The 18,836-nt window shown below is 63.3% G+C and overlaps 2 protein-coding genes across 2 annotated transcripts in view; both read left to right on the top strand.

The window, feature by feature from the left end:
- NBEAL2 (neurobeachin like 2) overlaps positions 1-12,630 on the top strand; it is a 31,285-nt gene extending 18,655 nt beyond the window's left edge. The window contains exons 24-55 of the mRNA XM_059819066.1: positions 93-251; positions 343-502; positions 681-766; positions 1,075-1,743; positions 1,822-2,000; positions 2,087-2,246; positions 3,770-3,907; positions 3,997-4,302; positions 4,519-4,668; positions 5,715-5,872; positions 5,953-6,077; positions 6,282-6,402; positions 6,489-6,646; positions 6,871-7,004; positions 7,099-7,206; positions 7,891-7,986; positions 8,069-8,193; positions 8,276-8,416; positions 8,498-8,628; positions 8,723-8,832; positions 8,945-9,062; positions 9,132-9,229; positions 9,321-9,437; positions 9,526-9,615; positions 9,733-9,842; positions 9,935-10,107; positions 10,382-10,476; positions 10,572-10,688; positions 10,765-10,926; positions 11,008-11,156; positions 11,252-11,387; positions 12,526-12,630. Coding sequence (XP_059675049.1) covers positions 93-251; positions 343-502; positions 681-766; positions 1,075-1,743; positions 1,822-2,000; positions 2,087-2,246; positions 3,770-3,907; positions 3,997-4,302; positions 4,519-4,668; positions 5,715-5,872; positions 5,953-6,077; positions 6,282-6,402; positions 6,489-6,646; positions 6,871-7,004; positions 7,099-7,206; positions 7,891-7,986; positions 8,069-8,193; positions 8,276-8,416; positions 8,498-8,628; positions 8,723-8,832; positions 8,945-9,062; positions 9,132-9,229; positions 9,321-9,437; positions 9,526-9,615; positions 9,733-9,842; positions 9,935-10,107; positions 10,382-10,476; positions 10,572-10,688; positions 10,765-10,926; positions 11,008-11,156; positions 11,252-11,387; positions 12,526-12,630 — 4,884 coding nt within the window. The remainder of the gene's footprint in view (positions 1-92; positions 252-342; positions 503-680; positions 767-1,074; positions 1,744-1,821; positions 2,001-2,086; positions 2,247-3,769; positions 3,908-3,996; positions 4,303-4,518; positions 4,669-5,714; positions 5,873-5,952; positions 6,078-6,281; positions 6,403-6,488; positions 6,647-6,870; positions 7,005-7,098; positions 7,207-7,890; positions 7,987-8,068; positions 8,194-8,275; positions 8,417-8,497; positions 8,629-8,722; positions 8,833-8,944; positions 9,063-9,131; positions 9,230-9,320; positions 9,438-9,525; positions 9,616-9,732; positions 9,843-9,934; positions 10,108-10,381; positions 10,477-10,571; positions 10,689-10,764; positions 10,927-11,007; positions 11,157-11,251; positions 11,388-12,525) is intronic.
- Positions 12,631-15,470: 2,840 nt separating this feature from the next.
- The window catches only part of LOC132317211 (D-serine dehydratase-like), a 6,483-nt gene continuing 3,117 nt past the window's right edge, over positions 15,471-18,836 (top strand). The window contains 6 exon segments of the mRNA XM_059818764.1: positions 15,471-15,515; positions 15,696-15,850; positions 17,407-17,632; positions 17,634-17,688; positions 18,597-18,607; positions 18,609-18,784. Coding sequence (XP_059674747.1) covers positions 15,471-15,515; positions 15,696-15,850; positions 17,407-17,632; positions 17,634-17,688; positions 18,597-18,607; positions 18,609-18,784 — 668 coding nt within the window.

Raw genomic sequence — 18,836 nt, 5'->3', positions numbered from 1 at the left:
TGGGCTGGCACTTGGCAGTGAGTGGGGAGCAGCCACTGAGGTCCTGGTGGGGCATGTGGAGGGCAGTGGACAACCGGCCCCATGTTCTGCAGGTCTGCGGGGCGCTGGAGGTGATCCACAGCCTGCTGAAGGGCTCGCCTGCCCAGGAACAGCTCTTCACCTTCCTCTTTGAGCCGGGCCACGTGGAGGTCCTCTTCTCACTGCTGGTGCAGAAGAAGTTCTCGGATGAAGTGCGGGAGAGGGTCTTCAAGGTAAGGCGGGTCTCCAGCACCAACCTCTTTCTATCCCCAGCAGCTGGGGGCTTTGCCACAGCAGGGTAGCCACCCCTCTCTGCCTTATCAGGTCCTCTACAAGATGCTGAAGTATGAGAAGGTCCCCGAGCGCAGCAAGAACCGCCTGAAGCTGAAGGACATTGGGTACCAGGGGCTCATCGCCTGCCTCAGCGATGTCCCCGGCTCCATGCTGCTCTTCCGCTGCCTCTCGGAGCAGGTCCTCGGGGCAGGTACCACGTGCCCTGCCGAAACCAGGCTGGCCCTGGCCACCCATCCTGAACGTGTGCTATGGGGTTATCACTGGTGGCTTCCCACAAGGCTCAGCCGGTCTTGGGGCTGGAGGCCTTTGGTGACTTTTGGGGACAGAAGGACCTGTCCCACTGCCGTACTCTCTCTCCTTGTCCACAGACCCCCCCAACTACAAGGACCTGGTGGCCGTGGTTTACCTGTCCCACCGGGCTGAGTTGACTGTCCGGCTTGATATCTGCCGCAAGGTGAGTGGGACCATGGGCACAAGGAGCTGTGACCGAGCGGTCGCCCTGGGGCTGAGCTCCCTGGAGCCACCCAAGGGCACCCGGCTGCTCCCGAACGCGGGGGCCACGGGGATGGTGGTAACACCCCGTGCACAGGGCTGCCGGCATGTGGACGTGCCAGCATGGGGGTGGTGCAACCCCAGTGCTCCATGATGGTTAAGGAGGATCTGGGGTGCTCAAACATCCTGCCCCTCGGAGGAGCCAACACCCCAAGAGGCTACCAGGAGCTGGGGCAACATCATCGCGTCTCCCCCGGCTTTCTCTTGCAGCTCTTCCACTTGATCTACGCGCAGCAGGACATGGTGAAGCAGCTGGCGAGGTTGGCCGGCTGGCAGGACACGCTCACCAAGCTCTACGTCAAACAGTCCTATGAGTCCCGCCAGCACAGCCTGAGCATCGCGGGCAACGAGGGCTGCCTGGACCTCCTCCGCTTCTCAGACTCCCCCGGCAAAGAGGGGATGAGCCCGCCGCCGACTGAGCTGCAGGAGCTGGACGTCTTCCTGCCGCTGGGCTATGAGGCCTCGGACCAGGAGCTCTCCGAGGGCTTCTCCGACCACTCCATCTCCCCAGGCGGCCGCACCAAGTCCTTCCACTCCTACAACTTCAAGTCTTTCGACTCCTCCGACCGGGCCAGCCGCTCATCCTCCAATCCTGGCGATGGTCCTCCCTTCGATGGTGTCTACCACCCGCTCTCGCCCTTCTCCACCTCACCCTTTGATCTGGGGCTCGACCTGGCCAGCACCAGCTCCATTGCCACAGCTGAGAGTGGCACGCAGACCCCCGCCAGCGGCCCCGGCACCCCCTCACCCCTGGAGAGCTTCAAGCCCTTCCCAGGGATGCGAGCACGCAAGAGCTCCAGCCTCTCAAACGTCCTGGATGAGAGCAGCTACCAGGACGCGCTGCCCAGCGACAACGTCTCCAACACCAGCAACCCCCAGGTGAGCCCCAAACAATCGTGCCCACCACCCCGGGCTACGCTGGGCGCTGGACCTCTCACCCTTCCTCTCCGTTGGCAGCAAACACCTGAGGAGGAGCTGTGCAACCTCTTGACCAACATCGTCTTCTCAGTGACCTGGCGCGGGGTGGAGGGCTGGGATGACGCAGCGTGGAGGGAACGTGGGCAGGTCTTCTCCGTCCTCACCAAGCTGGGGACGGCGTGTGAGCTTGTGCGGCCCCCCGATGAGATCAAGCGCAGGTGAGTCCTGCCCGGGTCTGGAATGGCATCCGGTGGGGTGCATCCCAAGGGAGGACCACCCTACGGAGCCGCCTGCTGTCCCGCAGCCTGCTGGAGATGATGCTGGAGTCGGCGCTGACGGACCTGAAGGAGTCGGGGCCAACCGCCCTGCCCGGTCTCACTCACAACGCCCTCAAGCTGCTGCGGCTGCTCCAGGACTTCTTGTTCTCTGAGGGACACAGCAACCAGGCCCTGTGGAGCGAGAAGGTAGATGGGCACGAGCAGGGGGTCCTGGTCCCAAACCCGAGCTCTGAACCCTAATGCTAACCCCTAGCCCCGGATGTTAGCCCTGACCCTAAACCCTGCTCCTACCTGCAGCCCTTGAACCTAACCTTAGAAAATAACTTGTGCCTTAATCCTAAACCGTAACCCTAACCCCTAACCAGTAAATCCAACCCTAACCCCTAAAACTTAGCCCTAGCCCTACGCCCTTGCCATAAACCCCAACTCTAACCCTAAGCCTTAACCCTAACCCTGCATCCTTGCTGTGAAGCCCAATCCTATACCATAACCCTAACCCTTAACTCTAGCCCTACACTGTCACCATAAATGCAGTCCTATACTCTAACCCTATATGCTAAGATCTGACCCTAAAACCTATCCCTAACTCAAAACCTGTAAATCTAACCCTACACCTTTGCTGTAAACCCTAACCCTGATCCTAATTCCTAACCGCTAATCCTAAACTTTAATCTTAACCTTACACCCTTACCATAAACCCAACCCCCTAAGCCCTAACCCTAAACCATAACCCTAACTCATAACCTGCAAATCTAACCATACTACCTAAATCCAAATCCTAAACCTTAACCCTACGTCCTTGCCGTAAACCTCAACCCTAACCGAAATCCTACACCCTAGCCCTAAACCCAGTCCTAACCCTTAACCCTAACCCTATACCCTTATCATAAACCCAGCCCTATAGTCTAACCCTATACACTAAGATATAACCCTAAAACCTACCCCTAACGTATAACCTATAAATCTAACCCTAACCCTTGCTGTAAACCCTAACCATACACTCTTGCTGTAAACCCTAACCCTGATCCTAAATCCTAACCCTAACCCCTAATCCTAAACTTTAACCTTAACCCCACACTATACTGTAAACCCCAAACCCTAGCCCTATACCCTAAGCTCTAACCCTAAACCATAACCCTAACTCATAACTATACCTCCTAAATCCTAATCCTAAACCTTAACTCTACATCCTTGCCATAAACCTCAGCCCTAGCCCCAGTTCTATGCCCTGGCCCTAACCCCAATCCCAACCCTTAACCTTAACCCTACACCCTTACTTTAAACCAAAATCCTAATCCCATACCCTAAGCCCTAACCTTAACTCATAATTTATTGATCTAATTGTACCTCCTAAATCCTAATCCTAAACCTTAACCCTACATCCTTGCCGTAAACCTCAGCCCTAACCACAAACCTATACCCTAGCCCTAACCCCAGTCCTAACCCTTCACCCTAACCCTACACCCTTACCATAAACACATACCCTAAGCCCCAACCCATAACCGTCATGCCAACCCCTGACTAGTTTGGGTTGGGGCTCTACCCTACCCCTAAACCTTAATCCTAACCCCGACCCGTAACCCAAACCCATGTCAAGCAAAGCCGAGGGTGGCTGGGCGATGGGGACTGAGCTGGTGGCTTTGCACCCGCCCGGCCGGAGAGGTGGGGGGGTGCGTGGCCGGGCAGGGGGGCTCACTGTGCCCCCCCAGATCTACGAGGGGGTGAGCAGTCTGCTGGACAAGCTGGGCGTCTGGTACCACCTGGCCAACGGCACCTCTGACCTCAAGGAGATGGCCCAGACGGGTCTACGCATCCTCGTGGGCTACATCATGCTGCAGGACCCCCAGGTGGGCCACCCTTTCCTGGGGCTTGGGGTGAGACCCCAGCCCTTGGGGCAGGGCAGGTGGCCCCATCGCATGTCCCATGTCCCCTCCAGCTGCACTCGCTGGCGTACGTGAAGCTGCACAGCCTGCTGCAGACCTCCTCGGCCCCCAAAAAGGATGAGGCTTGCTACCTGCTGGGCAAGCTGGAGACTCCGCTGCGACGCTCGTTGGACGCCAAGTCAGAAACCTTCTCCTGGTTGGTGCCCATTGTCCGTACGCTGATGGACCAGTGCTACGAGACCCTGCAGCTGCAGCTCTTCCTGCCCTCACTGCCCCCCACCAACGGCAGCCCCACTTTCTACGAGGACTTCCAGCTCTTCTGCACCACCCCGGAGTGGAGAAGCTTCATCGAGAAGCACGTGGGTGCCGTGGGGCATGGGGTGGCATCGCCATTGGGGGAACACCTTCCCAGGCTTAGGAATGGGTCTGTGCTGCGGCACGGTCCCCATGTCACCACCGGTTTGGGACAGCCTGCAGGGGCGACCTCCAGGGCAGGGATGCTCATAGCCTGAGTGATGGTTGGTGGGTGCCAAGCCCTGCAAACGCCTCCCCTCTTGTCCCGGTTCTCTTGGTAGGTGCAACCCACCATGGCCCAGTTTGAGATGGACACCTTCGCCAAGAGCCACGACCACATGTCCAATTTCTGGAATGCCTGCTACGATGCCATGATGAGCAGCTCCCAGCGGCGGGAGCAGGAGAAGGTGGCCAGCCGCAAGACGTTCCAGGTACTGCCTGCTCCTCGCCCCTGGGACATCACCATGGGGATGTGCTCCTCATCCTGGGGACATGCACCTCACCCTAAAGGTGTCATCCAGGGGATGTGCTCTTTGCTCTGGGAATGTCATCCTAGGGATGTGCTCCTCTGCCTGGGGGTATTAATCCTGGGGATGTGCTCCTCATTCCGAGGATGTCATCCTGAGGACATCCTCCTCACCCCGGGGACATGGTCCTCGGGATATGCTCCTCATCCCGGGGACATCATCCCGGAGATGTGCTCGTCAACCCAGGGACGTTGTTTCAGGGATGTGCTCCTCACCCTGGGGACGTGCTCCTCACCCCAGGGACATCATCCGGGGGTCATGGCGATGTGCCGCTCACCCCAGGGATGTCATCCTGGGGACATGCTCCTCACCCCAGGGAAGTTCTCCTCACCCTGGGGACATTAATCCTGGGGATGTGCTCTTCATCCTAGGGATGTCATCCTGGGGAGGTCCTCCTCACTCTGGGGACATCATCCTCAGGATGTCCTCCTCATCCTGGGGACATCATTCTGGGGACATGCTCCTCATACTGGGGTCATTATCCTGGGGATGATATCCAGGGACATCATTCTAGGGATGTGCTCCTCGCTCTGCATACATGCTCCTCACCCCAGGGACATCATCCTGGGGATGTGTTCCTCACGCCAAGGACATTACCTTGGGGACGTGCTCCTTACTCTGGGGATGTCATTCTAGGGACATGCTCCTCACCCTGGGGCTATTAATCCTGGGGATGTGCTCTTCATTCTGGGGATGTCGTCCTGGGGACGTGCTCCTTACGCTGGGGACATTGCGCTCAGGAAGTGCTCCTCATCCTGGGGACATTGTTCTGGGGATGTGCTCCTCATCCTGGGGACATCAGCCCAGGGACGTGCTCCTCACCCCAAGTACATCATCCTGGGGACGTTTTCCTTGCCCTGGGGACATCACCCCATGGACGTGCTCCTCGCCTCAGGGATGTCCCCAAGCCCCAGCCCTCCTGTCACTTCACTCTCCTGCTCCCTTGGCAGGACCTGGTGCTGGAGCCAGCAGCGAAGCGCTCCAAGGCGGAAAACGCCCGGCACGCCAACGTGCTCAAGCAGGCCAACAACCACCACGGCACCGTGCTGAAGCAGTGGAGGTCCCTGTGCCGCCTCCTCACCTCGCCCCGCTCTGCCTGGGCTGACCGGTGAGCCCCCGCCTCGGTCCCCAGGGAGGGGTGGCACAGCTGGGGGTCCCTGGGGTGCCTCACCCCCGCCTGCCCCCCAGGAACCCACCGGAGGTTCGCTGGAAGCTGTCGAGCGCCGAGACCTACTCCCGGATGAGGCTGAAGCTGGTGCCCAACCTGAATTTTGACCAACACTTGGAGGCCAGCGCCCTTCGGGACAACCTGGGTGAGGCTGATGGGAGTGGGGCACCCAGGGGTCCCCCCATGCCACAGGCAAGGGGGTGCCACTGTTTGGATGCACGTGGTGGGGTTGAGCTGGGAGCTGTCCTGGACCCCATTGAGGTTGCGGGGTGGGATGGGGGCCCTTCGCAGGACTTGTCTCCCAGCTGTGGGGGACCAGGGGGACCTGCTGAACCCCTCCTCATTTCAGGAGCTGACCACCTCCACAACCCCGCCGAGTCCCTCCCACTCGCCATGGCCAAGGAGGCCAAGGTGAGCGAGCTGGAGGATGACCAACTGGCTGAGGAGGACCTCCCCGTCCTGGACAACCAGTGAGTGTCCCCATCCCCTGCCATGGCGCTGGCTCGCCCAGGCTGGGGGTGTCACCGGGGTCTTCTCGCCCCCCTGTGTCACCCAGGGCTGAGCCCAAGGAGCAGAACCAGCGGGAGAAGCTGGTGGTCTCGGAGGACTGCGAGCTCATCACAACGGTGGCCGTTGTCCCCGGCCGCCTGGAGGTGACGACCCAGCACGTCTACTTCTACGACGGCAGCAGCGAGAAGGAGGAGACGGAGGGAGGTAACAGCGTGTGCTCCTCAGGGGGTCCCTGCAGCAAGGCGGGGTGAGGAACCCCCCCCACCCATCCCATCTCCCCCAGAAGCCCATCACACCGGGTGCTGGTTGTTTTGGGGGTGGGCTCCTCCCAGCCCCAGGACGATGCTGGCCCCCGTCCCTGCCTCAGGGAACGGGGGTCCGGGTGGATGGTGATGCCCGCAGGGCTCTGTGCCCCCCCATCTCAGCAGGGATCGGCTACGACTTCAAGCGCCCATTGTCCCACCTGCGCGAGGTCCACCTGCGCCGCTACAACCTGCGCCGCTCCGCGCTCGAGCTCTTCTTCATTGACCAGGCCAACTACTTCCTCAACTTCAAAAAAAAGGTGGTGGCACCCTTTCCCCGCCCTAAAATCCCTCCCGGTGCCACGGCACTGCCCAGGCTCCGGCCACTCCACGTCCTACCTGCATCCCCCCCAGGTGAGGAACAAGGTGTACTCCTGCATCCTCGGCCTGCGTCCCCCTAATCAGATCTACTTTGGCAGCCGCTCGCCCCAGGAGTTGCTGAAAGCCTCGGGGCTCACCCAGGTACCCGCCTCCACCTTGCCCAGCCCCACCCCATATCCCCTCTTCCCGGAGGGCAAAGGGGAGGGGGCCAGTGTGGGACCAGGGATGGCCGTGGGACCAGGGATGGCCATGGGATGGAGATGGCCGTGGGACCGGCGATGGCCATGGGATGAGGATGACCATGGGACCAGGGATGGCCGTGAGCTGGGGATGGCCATGGGACCAGGGATGGCTGTGAGATGGAGATGGCCGTGGGACCGGGGATGGCCATGGGATGGAGATGGCCGTGGGACCGGGGATGGCCATGGGATGAGGATGACCATGGGACCAGGGATGGCCATGGGATGAGGATGGCCATGGGACCAGGGATGGCTGTAAGATGGGGATGGCCGTGGGACCGGGGATGGCCATGGGATGAGGATGACCATGGGACCAGGGATGGCCATGGGATGAGGATGGCCATGGGACCAGGGATGGCCGTAAGATGGGGATGGCCGTGGGACTGGGGATGGCCATGGGATGAGGATGACCATGGGACCAGGGATGGCCATGGGATGAGGATGGCCATGGGACCAGGGATGGCCGTGAGATGGGGATGGCCATGGGACCGGGGATGGCCGTGGGACAGGGATGGCCATGGGATGGGGGTGTGTGCCCCCTCTCCTGCCCCCCCAGCCCATCTCAACCACCCTCCCTTCACTCTAGAAATGGGTCCTGCGGGAGATCTCCAACTTTGAGTACCTCATGCAGCTGAACACGATCGCGGGGCGCACCTACAACGACCTCTCCCAGTACCCTGTGGTGAGCCCCATGTCCCCCCCACCATCCCCGCAGTGAGCCCGTGCCCCCCCCCCAGCCTCACCCACCTCCCGCCCCCACCCAGTTCCCCTGGATCCTGCGGGATTACGTCTCAGAGACCCTCGACCTTACCGACCCAGCCGTGTTTCGGGACCTGTCCAAGCCCATCGGCGTGGCCAACGAGCGGCACGCCCGGGACGTGAAGGAGAAGTGAGTACCCCAAAAATGAGGGATGGGGGATGCAGGGAACACCTGGCCAGCTCCCAGTGGACCCCCCCCACCTCACCCCCAGGTACGAGAGCTTCGAGGACCCCACAGGCACCGTGGACAAGTTCCACTACGGCACACACTACTCCAACGCGGCGGGCGTCATGCACTACCTGATCCGCACCGAGCCCTTCACCACCCTCCACATCCAGCTGCAGAGCGGCAGGTGGGCGCCCAGTGGAGGGACCCCGAGGAGGGGACATTTGGGGGGACGAGCGGGCTCCAACCGGGTGTCCTGTGCCACCAGGTTCGACTGCTCGGACCGGCAGTTCCACTCGGTGCCGGCGGCATGGCAAGCCCGCATGGAGAACCCCGTGGACGTCAAGGAGCTCATCCCCGAGTTCTTCTACTTCCCTGAGTTCCTGGAAAACCAGAACGGTAAGGGACCCCCATCATCCCCACCATGGGGACAGCACCCATGGGAGCGTGGCGGAGGTTGGTGTCCCTCACCCCCTGCCTGCTCTGCCTCCAGGCTTCGACCTGGGCTGCCTGCAGCTCTCCAACGAGAAGGTGGGCGACGTGGTGCTGCCCCGGTGGGCGCGCTCCCGCGAAGACTTCATCTACCAGCACCGCAAAGCCCTGGTGAGATGGTGGAGCTCACCCCAACCCCTCCTCCACTCCCACCCCTGGGGGGGGGTCATTACAGGGGGTGGTGGCCGTTCCCAGCCCACCCTGATGCCCCATCCTTGGGCAGGAGTCAGAGTATGTCTCAGCCCACCTCCACGAGTGGATTGACCTCATTTTCGGGTACAAGCAACGAGGCCCGGCTGCCGTGGAGGCCCTCAACGTCTTCTACTACTGCACCTACGAGGGTGAGCTGTGGGGCGGGGAGGTGGGGGGGCACCTGCCAGGTGGCCCCCCATGACCATCCCCATCCCCAGGGGCCGTGGACCTGGACGCCATCGCCGACGAGACGCAGAGGAAGGCTCTGGAGGGCATCATCAGCAACTTTGGGCAGACGCCCTGCCAGCTGCTCAAGGTACCTCAAACCCCCACCCCGAAAAAATAGCCCCTTTTGGGGGGCCACCCCCCTTCTCATGGGTTCCCTCGCGCCCCCCCCCCCCCCCCAGGAACCTCATCCTGCCCGGCTTTCGGCAGAGAGCGCTGCCCGGAGGCTGGCCCGCCTTGACACCCGCTCGCCCAACGTCTTCGAGAACCTGGACCAGCTCAAGTCCTTCTTCGTGGAGGTGAGGACAACCCCGGGGGGGGGCCCTGGCCAGGATTGGGGGGTGGAGGTGGCCAGGAGGGTGCCCACCGGTTGCTGTCTCCGTGCAGGGCATCAGCGATGGGGTGGCCCTGGTGCAAGCCGTGGTCCCCAAGAATCAGGCGCACTCCTTCATCACTCAGGGATCACCCGATGTCCTGGTGAGCGCGGGGAAACTGAGGCGGGGGTGCATGCTGCTGGCCCGGGGGACCGGGACCAAACCCCAGGAGGGCTCCAGTGGTGGGAACTGTGTCACCTCCATCTCCATCTCTGCCCAGGTCACCGTGAGTGCCAACGGCTTGTTGGGGACCCATAACTGGTTACCCTACGACAAGAACATCTCCAATTACTTCAGCTTCACCAAAGACCCCACCGTCTCCAACGCAAAGTGAGTCGGGGACGTGGTCCACAGGGATGGTCCCCGGAGGTGCCACCAGCCCGCTCGTGACTCTGCCACCATCCCATGTCCCTCCTCACCAGGACCCAGCGCTTCCTGCAGGGCCCCTTCGCCCCCGGCGTGGACCTCTGCTCCCGCACGCTGGCCGTGTCCCCCGACGGGAAGCTGCTCTTCAGCGGGGGACATTGGGACAACAGCCTCCGCGTCACCTCGCTGGCAAAAGGGAAGGTCGTTGGGCACATCACCCGGCACATAGGTACGTCCTCCTCCGATGGTGAAGGTCCGGTGATGCCCCGATGGGTTTGTAGGGCCATGGGGGCAGGCAGGGGACACGTGAGTGGGCAGGGGACATCTCCCAGTGTCTCCCATCTTTTGGGGGCGGTCCAGGCTCCATCTCAGAGCCGGGATGGGGTTAGGGTTAGCAGCATCTCCACACCCCAAAACACATCTTGGTGCCGTCCTGTGGGGTCGGGGTGCCGAGTGCAGTGGGATGGCACCAGCACCTCATGGTGTCCCTCTGGGTGTCACAGATGTTGTCACCTGCCTGGCGCTTGACCTGTGTGGCATCTACCTCATTTCTGGGTCCCGGGACACCACCTGCATGGTGTGGCAGGTCCTACAGCAGGTAGGGGGTTGACCCTTACCCCCGTGCTCTGGATGGGGTGGCTCGCGGTGGGCGCTGCCACCAGGTCACTGAGGTCCCCGTGTCCCCAACGCCAGGGTGGGTTTTCCAGCGGCTTGGCTCCGAAACCCGTCCAGGTCCTGTACGGCCACGACGCTGAGGTGACGTGCGTGGCCATCAGCACTGAGCTGGACATGGCGGTGTCGGGCTCCAAGGTGAGCTGGGGTGGTGGGGTGGGCGGCAGGGTGGCCAGTGCCGCCATCATCACCCTGTGTCCCCTTCCTCCCGTAGGATGGCACCATCATCATCCACACCATCCGCCGGGGTCTCTTCATCCGGTCCCTGCGGCCGCCCGGCGAGAGCTCACCACCCGCCGTCCTCTCCCACCTGGCCGTGGGGCCGGAGGGGCAGGTGGTCGCCCAGACCGCCGTGGGTCAACGAGCCTGCTTGAAGGTACGGCCAGGTGTCCCTATGTCCCCCTCCTCGTCACCGTCAGCGTGTGTGTCCCCCCCCCCTCTTTGCTCTGTCTTTCAGGACAGGTTTGCGCTGCACCTCTACTCGGTGAATGGGAAGCACCTCTCCTCCATCCCGCTGGATGAGGAGGTGACGGCCATGTGCCTGACGGAGGAGTTCGTGGTGCTGGGGACCATGCGGTGCGGGCTGGAGATCCGTGACCTCCAGAGGTGAGCGCTACCACCCACCTTGTCCTGCCCCAACCACCCCCTTGGGGAGCCCGGGGAGCTCGAGGGGTCCCATCCCACCACTCGTCTTCTCGCAGCCTCAGGGCGGCCGTGCCCCCCGTGCCCATGCGGGTGCCCGTCCACAGCGTGTCCGTCACCAAGGAGAAGAGTCACATCTTGGTGGGCTTGGAGGATGGCAAGCTCATCGTGGTGGGGGCTGGGCAGCCCGCGGAGGTGAGCGTGGACCCCCAGCCCAGGTGTGGGGGTGACGCCTCGGTGTCTGCTGGGTGCTGCTGGGCTGGGGACCTCTGCTTGGCCCCAGGGGTGGGGTGGGGTCGGGATATGGGAAAGGGAGGGGAGGGGGATGGAAAGGGGATAGGAGTGGAGGTGGGGATGGGGAAGGGGTTGGGGATGGAGGTGTGGAGGGGATGGGGATGGGGATGGGGATGGGGATGAAGATGGAGATGGAGGTGGGGAAGGGAAAGGGGATGGAGGTGGGGAAGGGGAGGTGGGGAAGGGGGTGGGGAAGGGGATGGAGGTGGGGAAGGGGAGGTGGGGAAGGGGAAGGGGATGGAGGTGGGGATGGAGGTGGGGAAGGGGATGGAGGTGGAGATGGAGGTGGGGAAGGGGATGGAGGTGGGGAAGGGGATGGAGGTGGAGGGGGGAAGGAGGTGGGGAGGGGGAAGGGGATGGAGGTGGAGATGGGGAAGGGGATGGAGATAGGGAAGGGGGTGGGGAAGGGGAAGGGGATGGAGGTGGGGATGGAGGTGGAGATGGAGGTGGGCAAGGGGATGGTGGTGGAGATGGGGATGGTGGTGGAGATGGGGATGGGGAAAGGGATGGTGGTGGGGAAGGGGAGGAAGATGGGGATGGAGGTGGGGAAGGGGATGGAGATGGAGATGGGGATGGAGGTGGAGATGGAGATGGGGAAGGGGATGAGGATGGTGATGGGAGAAGGGATGGGGATTTGGAAGGGGAAGGGGCTGAGTGTGGGTGGAGCAAAAGCTGGGGTTTGGAAGGGGCTGGGGATGATGATGGGGAAGAGGCTGGGGATGATGGATGTTTGGAAGAGGATGGAGAAGGGGATGAGGACAGGGGTGGAAAAGCAGATGGACATTTGGAAGGGTATGAGGATGGAGGAGCGGATGAGGATCTGGAAGGGGATGGAGGGGATGAGGATGGAGAAGCAGATGGGGATGAGGATGGGGATGGAGAAAAGGGATGGAGAGCTGGAAGGTGATGGGAATGAAGAGTGGGATGAGGATGGGGACGGAGAAGCAGATGGCAATTTGGAAGGGGATGGAGAAGGGGATGTGGAATGGGACGGGGCCAGGGCCATGGAGTGGGTGCTCACCCCTCGCCCCTCGCCCAGGTGCGGCCGGGCCAGTTCCACCGCCGGCTGTGGCGCTCCACCCGGCGCATCTCCCAGGTCTCGGCCGGCGAGACGGAGTACAACCCCGCCGAGGGCAAGTCCTAGGCTGGCACCCACCCACCCACCACCCACCACCCACCCAGGGTGCCCCGCGCCCCCCCCGGCACGGAGTGAGGAGCAGGGGGGGACCCCTGCGCCCCACAAAGCCAGGGGGGGCACAGAGCCCCACGCTGCCTGCTCAGCCCATCGCCCGTGGCCTTATCCAGCCCCTGGTGGGGTGGGGGGCACAGAATTGCCCCCCCCCCAATTTTAGGAGGACGTGTCCCCCCTTCCCGCAAAGGGATGGGGGCGAGGAGGAGGCGGGGACCCCTCGCTGGGAAGGGGGGTGCCACGTCCCCCGTGTCCCCCCGCGCCGTGCCCGCTGGCCAGGAGCCGGCCGGTGTGTCCCCCCTCCCCCCTTTTTTTTTTTTCTATCCATTTTTAGATCTTTTACAGAAAAAAAAATTAATAATAATATATCTATGGGAAATCAACGTCTGCAAGACCCTTGTCTGCCCCGCGCCGGATGGGGGGGTGTCCCCTCCCGGGGTCACCCCCCTCCTGGTGTCACCCCCGGTGTGTTCTCCCCCCCCCTCCGTGTCCCCCCCTTCCCGGTGTTTTCGGGGCCCTTTCCGCCTGCCCTACATAGCGGGGCCATCCCAGCACAGGCTGTGCTCCGGGCAGGGGGCCAGCGGGACCCCCCCCACGGCAGGACCCGGCCAGCTGGGACATGGGGACACACGTGTCATGAGTGTTGGGGGGGCTCAGCAGCCATTCACCCACAGGGCATGGGGGCGGGGGGGGCATGTTTCACCAGGCATGGACCCCATGTGTGCGGGGGGGGGCGCTCAGCATCTGTAAACCTACATGTCATGAGTGTGGGGGGGTCTCAGCAACTATGCAGCTTCATGTCATGAGTGTGGGGGGTCTCAGCAGCTGTAAACCCACATGTCACGAGCGTGGGGGGGTCTCAGCAACTGTGCAGCTTCATGTCACAAGTGGGGGGGGGTCTCAGCAGCCGTGCAACCATGTGTCACGAGCGTAGGGGGGTCTCAACAGCTGTGTAGCTACATTGTCATGAGTCGGGGGGGTCTCAGTAATTGTGCACCCACGTGTCATGAATGGGGGGGAGTCTCAGCATCCTTATCCCCATGTGTCACGAGTGGGGGGGTCTCAGCAGCCATGCACCCACGTGTCACAAGCATGGTGGGGTCTCAGCAGTCATGCACCCACATGTCATGAGCATGGGGGGGGGGGTGTCAACAGCTGTGCACCCATGTGTCACGAGCATGGGGGGGTCTCAGTAGCCCTGTATCCAGGTGTCATGCATGTGGGGGGGGTCTCAGCATCTGTATGCACACATGTCATGAGTGTGGGAGGTCTCAGCAGCCATACACCCATCTGTCACAAGCATGGGGGGATCTCAGCAGCCATTTATCCGCATGTCATGAGCATGGGAGGTCTCAGCAGCCATGCAATCGCATATTAGGACTGTGGGGGGCCTCAAGAGCCATGCACCCCATGTCGTGAGCAGGGGGGGCTCAGCAGCCGTCACCCACGTGTCACGAGCACGGGGCAGCTGGGCTCTCAGCAGCCGTGGGCGCACGTGTCACGAGCACGTGCGGCCTCAGCCCTCAACAGCTCTGTGCCCACGTGTCATGAACGTGCCAGGTCTCAGCAGCCACCCACCCACGTGTCACAAGCACGGGAGGTCTCAGCAGCCCCATGCACATGTAGCACGAGCATGCAAGGTCTCAGCCGTCCTTCCTCATCCCGCCACGGGCACCGGACTATGTAGATGGCCGCTGTCCCCAGTGAGCTGGCAGGCTGTCCCCGTGCTGTCCCGGGGAAGCTGAGTGTCCCCAGCCGCAGCGCCTGTGTCCTCCCCTGCCCCTGCCACCCTCGGGGGGGCCCCCATGGCTGGCAGCAACCTCTGTCCCCGGCCAAGGCTGGCTGCGGGTGCCACGGCATCACATGGAGGGGCCACCGGAGCCACCGGAGCTGAGCCGGGAGCCACTGCAGCACCGGACGGCGGGATGGATGGACAGATGGACAGGTGGGCGGGGAGAGGGATGGGTGCTCAGGGTGCCACCAGGACCTGCGCCCCCAACAGCCTTGTGGTGGGTGTCCCGGGTGTTGGTGGGGACACCGAGGTGACCCCGCTGGAGGGCTTGGATGTCCTTATCCCACCTGGGCCTGGACGCGTGTCCCTGTCCCCCATCTTGGGCCCAGGTGGCCGTTCCCAGTGTCCCAGTCCCAGGTGTTCCTGACCCAGGTGTCCCAGTCCCAGGTTTCCCATTCCCACAGGTCCCAGTCCTAATTGTCCCTGTTCCCAGTGTCCCCGTTCCGTATGTTCCAGTCCCAGGTGTCCCTGTTCCCAATATCCCTGCCCCAGGTGACCCAGGTGTCCCTGTCCCATATGTCCCTATGCCAGGTGTGCCAGTCCCATGTGTCCCATTCCCATGGGGGCTCAGGTGTCCCTCTCCCAGGTGTCCCCCTCCCAGGTGTCCCAGTCCCATATGTCCCACAGGTGTCCCAGGTGTCCCTATCGCAGGTGTCCCCAGTCCCAGGTGCCCCAGACCCGGGTGTCCCCATTCCCAGTGTCCCTGTCTGAGGTGACGCAGGTGTCCCAGTCCCATATGTCCCTGTTCCCATTGTCCCTGTCCCAGGTGTCCCAGTCCCAGTCTCCAGCTGAGACCAAGGGCACCCCCGGGGTCTGTGCCCAGTACGGGGGGGACCCCCCTGAGCTGCCCCAGAACCGTCCCCACCCAAACCACCCCTCAGTGCCGGGACCTGGGGGGGGGGGGGGGGCTCAGCCCACCGGCCCCCAGACCCCAATCCCCACCCAGGGCGCAGGGACCCACAGCAGCCACCTCCGTGCCCACAGGGGTGGGGTGGGTGCAGGTATGGGTGCAAGGTGGGTGCAGGTGTGGATGCAGGATGAGTCCAGGGTGGGTGCAAGGTGGGTGCGGGTTTTTTGGGGGGTGAGTGCATGGTGGGTACAGGTTGGGGGGACAGTGGGTGCATGGTGGGTGCAGGGTGGGTGCAAGGCTGGGTGCAGGGTGGGTGCAGGTTTGGGGGCAGGACTGGGTGCCGGGCAGGCTCCCCCTCGGCTCCCTGCCCCCCCGCAGCACCAACATGTGCCTGGGAGCCCCCTGGAGCTGCTGCCCACCCCGGCGCTGACCCTGGACCAGGCGACGATGCGGCGCAACGCTGAGCGCATGTGGGAGCGCTGCCAGGCCCTCAGCCTCCGCCTGCGCCCCCACGTCAAAACCCACAAGACACTGTGAGTGTGTCCCCCAAAATCCCCCCATTCTCCCCCAGCATCCTCCCCGGCACCCCCCACCTTCCCCACCAGCATCTCTCCCCAGTATCCCCCCAGCATCCTCCCCAGCACCCGCCCAGTGTGTCCCCTGCCTTCCCCACCAGCATCCTCCTCCCAGTATCCCACAGCATCTCCCCAGCACCCCCCAGCATCCCCCACCATCCCCCCCAGCATTCCCCAGCATCCCCCAAGTATCCCCCAGCATCCTCCCTGGCACCCCCCAGCATCCCCCCAGCATCACCCAGCATTCCCCCCAATATCCCCCAGCACTCCCCAGCATCCTCCAGTATCCCTCCAGCATAGGCCCCAGCATCCTCCCAGCATCCCCTCCAGTATGCCCCAGCATCCTCCCCAGCCATCCCCTAGCATCCCCCAGCATAGTGCCCAGTATCCCCCCAGTGTCCCCCCAGCGTCCCCCCCAGCATCCCCCCAGCATCCCCTAGCATCCCCCAGTATAGTCCCTAGTATCCCCTCAGCATCCCCTCAGTATCCTCCCCAGTATCCCCCCAGTAATCCTCCCCAGTATCCTCCCCAGCATCCTCCCCAGCATCCCCCAGCATCCCCCAGCATAGTCCCCAGTATCCTCCCCAGTATCCCCCAGTAATCCCCCCAGTATCCTCCCAGCATCCCCAGCATCCCCCAGCATCAGTCCCCAGTCACAGTATCCTCCCCAGTATCCTCCCCAGTATCCTCCCCAGCATCCCCCCAGCATCCTCCCCAGCTATCCGCCCCAAGTATCCCCCATCCCCAGTATCCTCCCAGTATCCCCCAGTCCCCCAGCATTCCCCCAGCATCCTCCCAGCATCCCCCCAAGTATCCCCCCAACATAGTCCCCAGTATCCCAGCTCCCAGCATCCTCCCCAGCATCCCCCATCCCCCAGCATCCCCCCAGCATAGTCCCCAGTATCCCCCCAGTATCCTCCGAAGTATCCTCCCCACATCCCCCCAGCATCCTCCCCAGCATCCCCCAGCTGGTCCCCAGTATCCCCCCAGTATCCCCCCAGTATCCCCCCAGTATCCCCCCAGCATCCTCCCCAGTATCCCGCCAAGTATCCCCCAGTATCCTCCCCAGTATCCCCCCAGCATCCCCCCAGCATCCTCCCCAGCATCCCCCCAAGTATCCCCCCAACATAGTCCCCAGTATCCCCCCAGCATCCCCCCAGCATCCTCCCCAGCATCCCCCAGCATCCCCCCAGCATAGTCCCCAGTATCCCCCCAGTATCCTCCGAAGTATCCTCCCCAGCATCCCCCCAGCATCCTCCCCAGCATCCCCCCAGCATGGTCCCCAGTATCCCCCCAGTATCCCCCCAGTATCCCCCCAGTATCCCCCAGCATCCTCCCCAGCATCCCCCCAGTATCCCCCCAGTATCCTCCGAAGTTTCCTCCCCAGTATCCCCCCAGCATCCTCCCCAGCATCCCCCCAGTATCCCCCCAGTATCCCCCCCAGTATCCCACCAGTATCCCCCCAGCACCCCCCAGCACCCCCCCCACCCCCCCCCCACCCTCACCCCCCCCAGCGAAGGTGCCGAACTGGCCACGGGCGGCACCCGCCGGGGCATCGCCGTCTCCACCTTGGCCGAGGCGCGGTTCTTGGCGGCGGGGGGCTTCGACGACATCCTCTGCGCCCACCCGCTGCCGGGGGCGCCCCTGGGGGAGTGCGCGGCGCTGGCCCAGCGCCTCGGGGCCTTCCAGCTCCTCCTCGACTGCCCCCGCGCCCCGGCCCTGCTGCGCCGGCACCCGCTGCCCCCCCGGCCAGCGCCGGCTCCTCTGGCTCAAGCTGGACTGCGGCAGCGGCCGGGGTAGGTGACCCCCCCCCGTGCACCCCACGCCGGGGTGCTGTGGGGCTCGGGGCTGGGGGGGAGATGGGTGTCACGCGGCTTCTGCAAGGGTGCTTTCCTCCCCGGGTGCTCGGTGGGGGATGAGATATGGGTGGGGTGCTCCCTGTTCCCCCCCGAACCCCCCCAGCTCAACCAGGGTGGGGTGTTTAAGACACCCCCCCAAAGTCGTTCTTCAAGGATGCTCCATGGGGAGAGGTGCCCCAAAGCCCCAAAGCCCCTCTGATGGGGCATTTAAGCCCCCCCGCCTCGAACCCCATCTTCACCCACCCACCACAGGGATGGTCCATGGGGAGGGACCCCCCCATGTCCCCCTGAACCCCCACCCCCACCAAAAAGTTGTTCTTCAAGGATGCTCCATTGGGGAAGGACACACCAGGCCCCCCCATTCCACCCTCTCCAACCAGGATGGGACTTTAAGCCCCCCCAAAAGTCATTCTTCAAGGATGCTCCATGGGGAGAGGTGCCCTAAAGCCCCCCAGCCCCCATGATGGGCCATTTAACCCCCCCCCCCGCCTCGAACCCCATTTTCATCCACCCACCGCGTGATGCTCAATGGGGCAGGGACACCCCATATACCCCCCAGCTCAACCAGGGTGGGACATTTAAGCCCCCCCCCCCAAGTCATTCTTAAAGGGTGCTCCATGGGGCAGAGGTGACCCAAAGCCCCCACGATGGGACATTTCAGCTACACCCCCCCCAAACCCCATCTTCACCCACCCACCCCCAGGATGCTCCATGGGGGGGTGACACCCCACATCCCCCCCAAGCCTCCAGCCCCACCATCTCACCCAACATGGGGCATCAAAGCCCCCCCCCCCAAAGCCCCCACACCCCCCGAGCCACACTCGGACCCTTCTCCTGGCCGGCAGCCGGCGTGCGGCCCCACGGACCCCGGAGCCCTGGCGCTGGCCCGGGCCATCGCCCAGGAGGCCCCCGAGGAGGTGACACTGGTGGGGGTCTACGCTCACTGCGGGGACACCTACGGCTGCCGCGATGTCCTCGCCGTCCAAGCCATCGCCAGGGCCACCACCGCCGCCGTGCTCGACTTCGTCACCGCGTGAGTGGCCCAAAGCCGGGAGGGGCAGAGTTAAGGGGATTTTTTTGGGAAA

The sequence above is a fragment of the Gavia stellata genome, chromosome 6, assembly GCF_030936135.1.
Source record: "Gavia stellata isolate bGavSte3 chromosome 6, bGavSte3.hap2, whole genome shotgun sequence".
Taxonomy (NCBI): Eukaryota; Metazoa; Chordata; class Aves; order Gaviiformes; family Gaviidae; genus Gavia; species Gavia stellata.
This window is presented reverse-complemented; position numbering and strand designations above follow the sequence as displayed.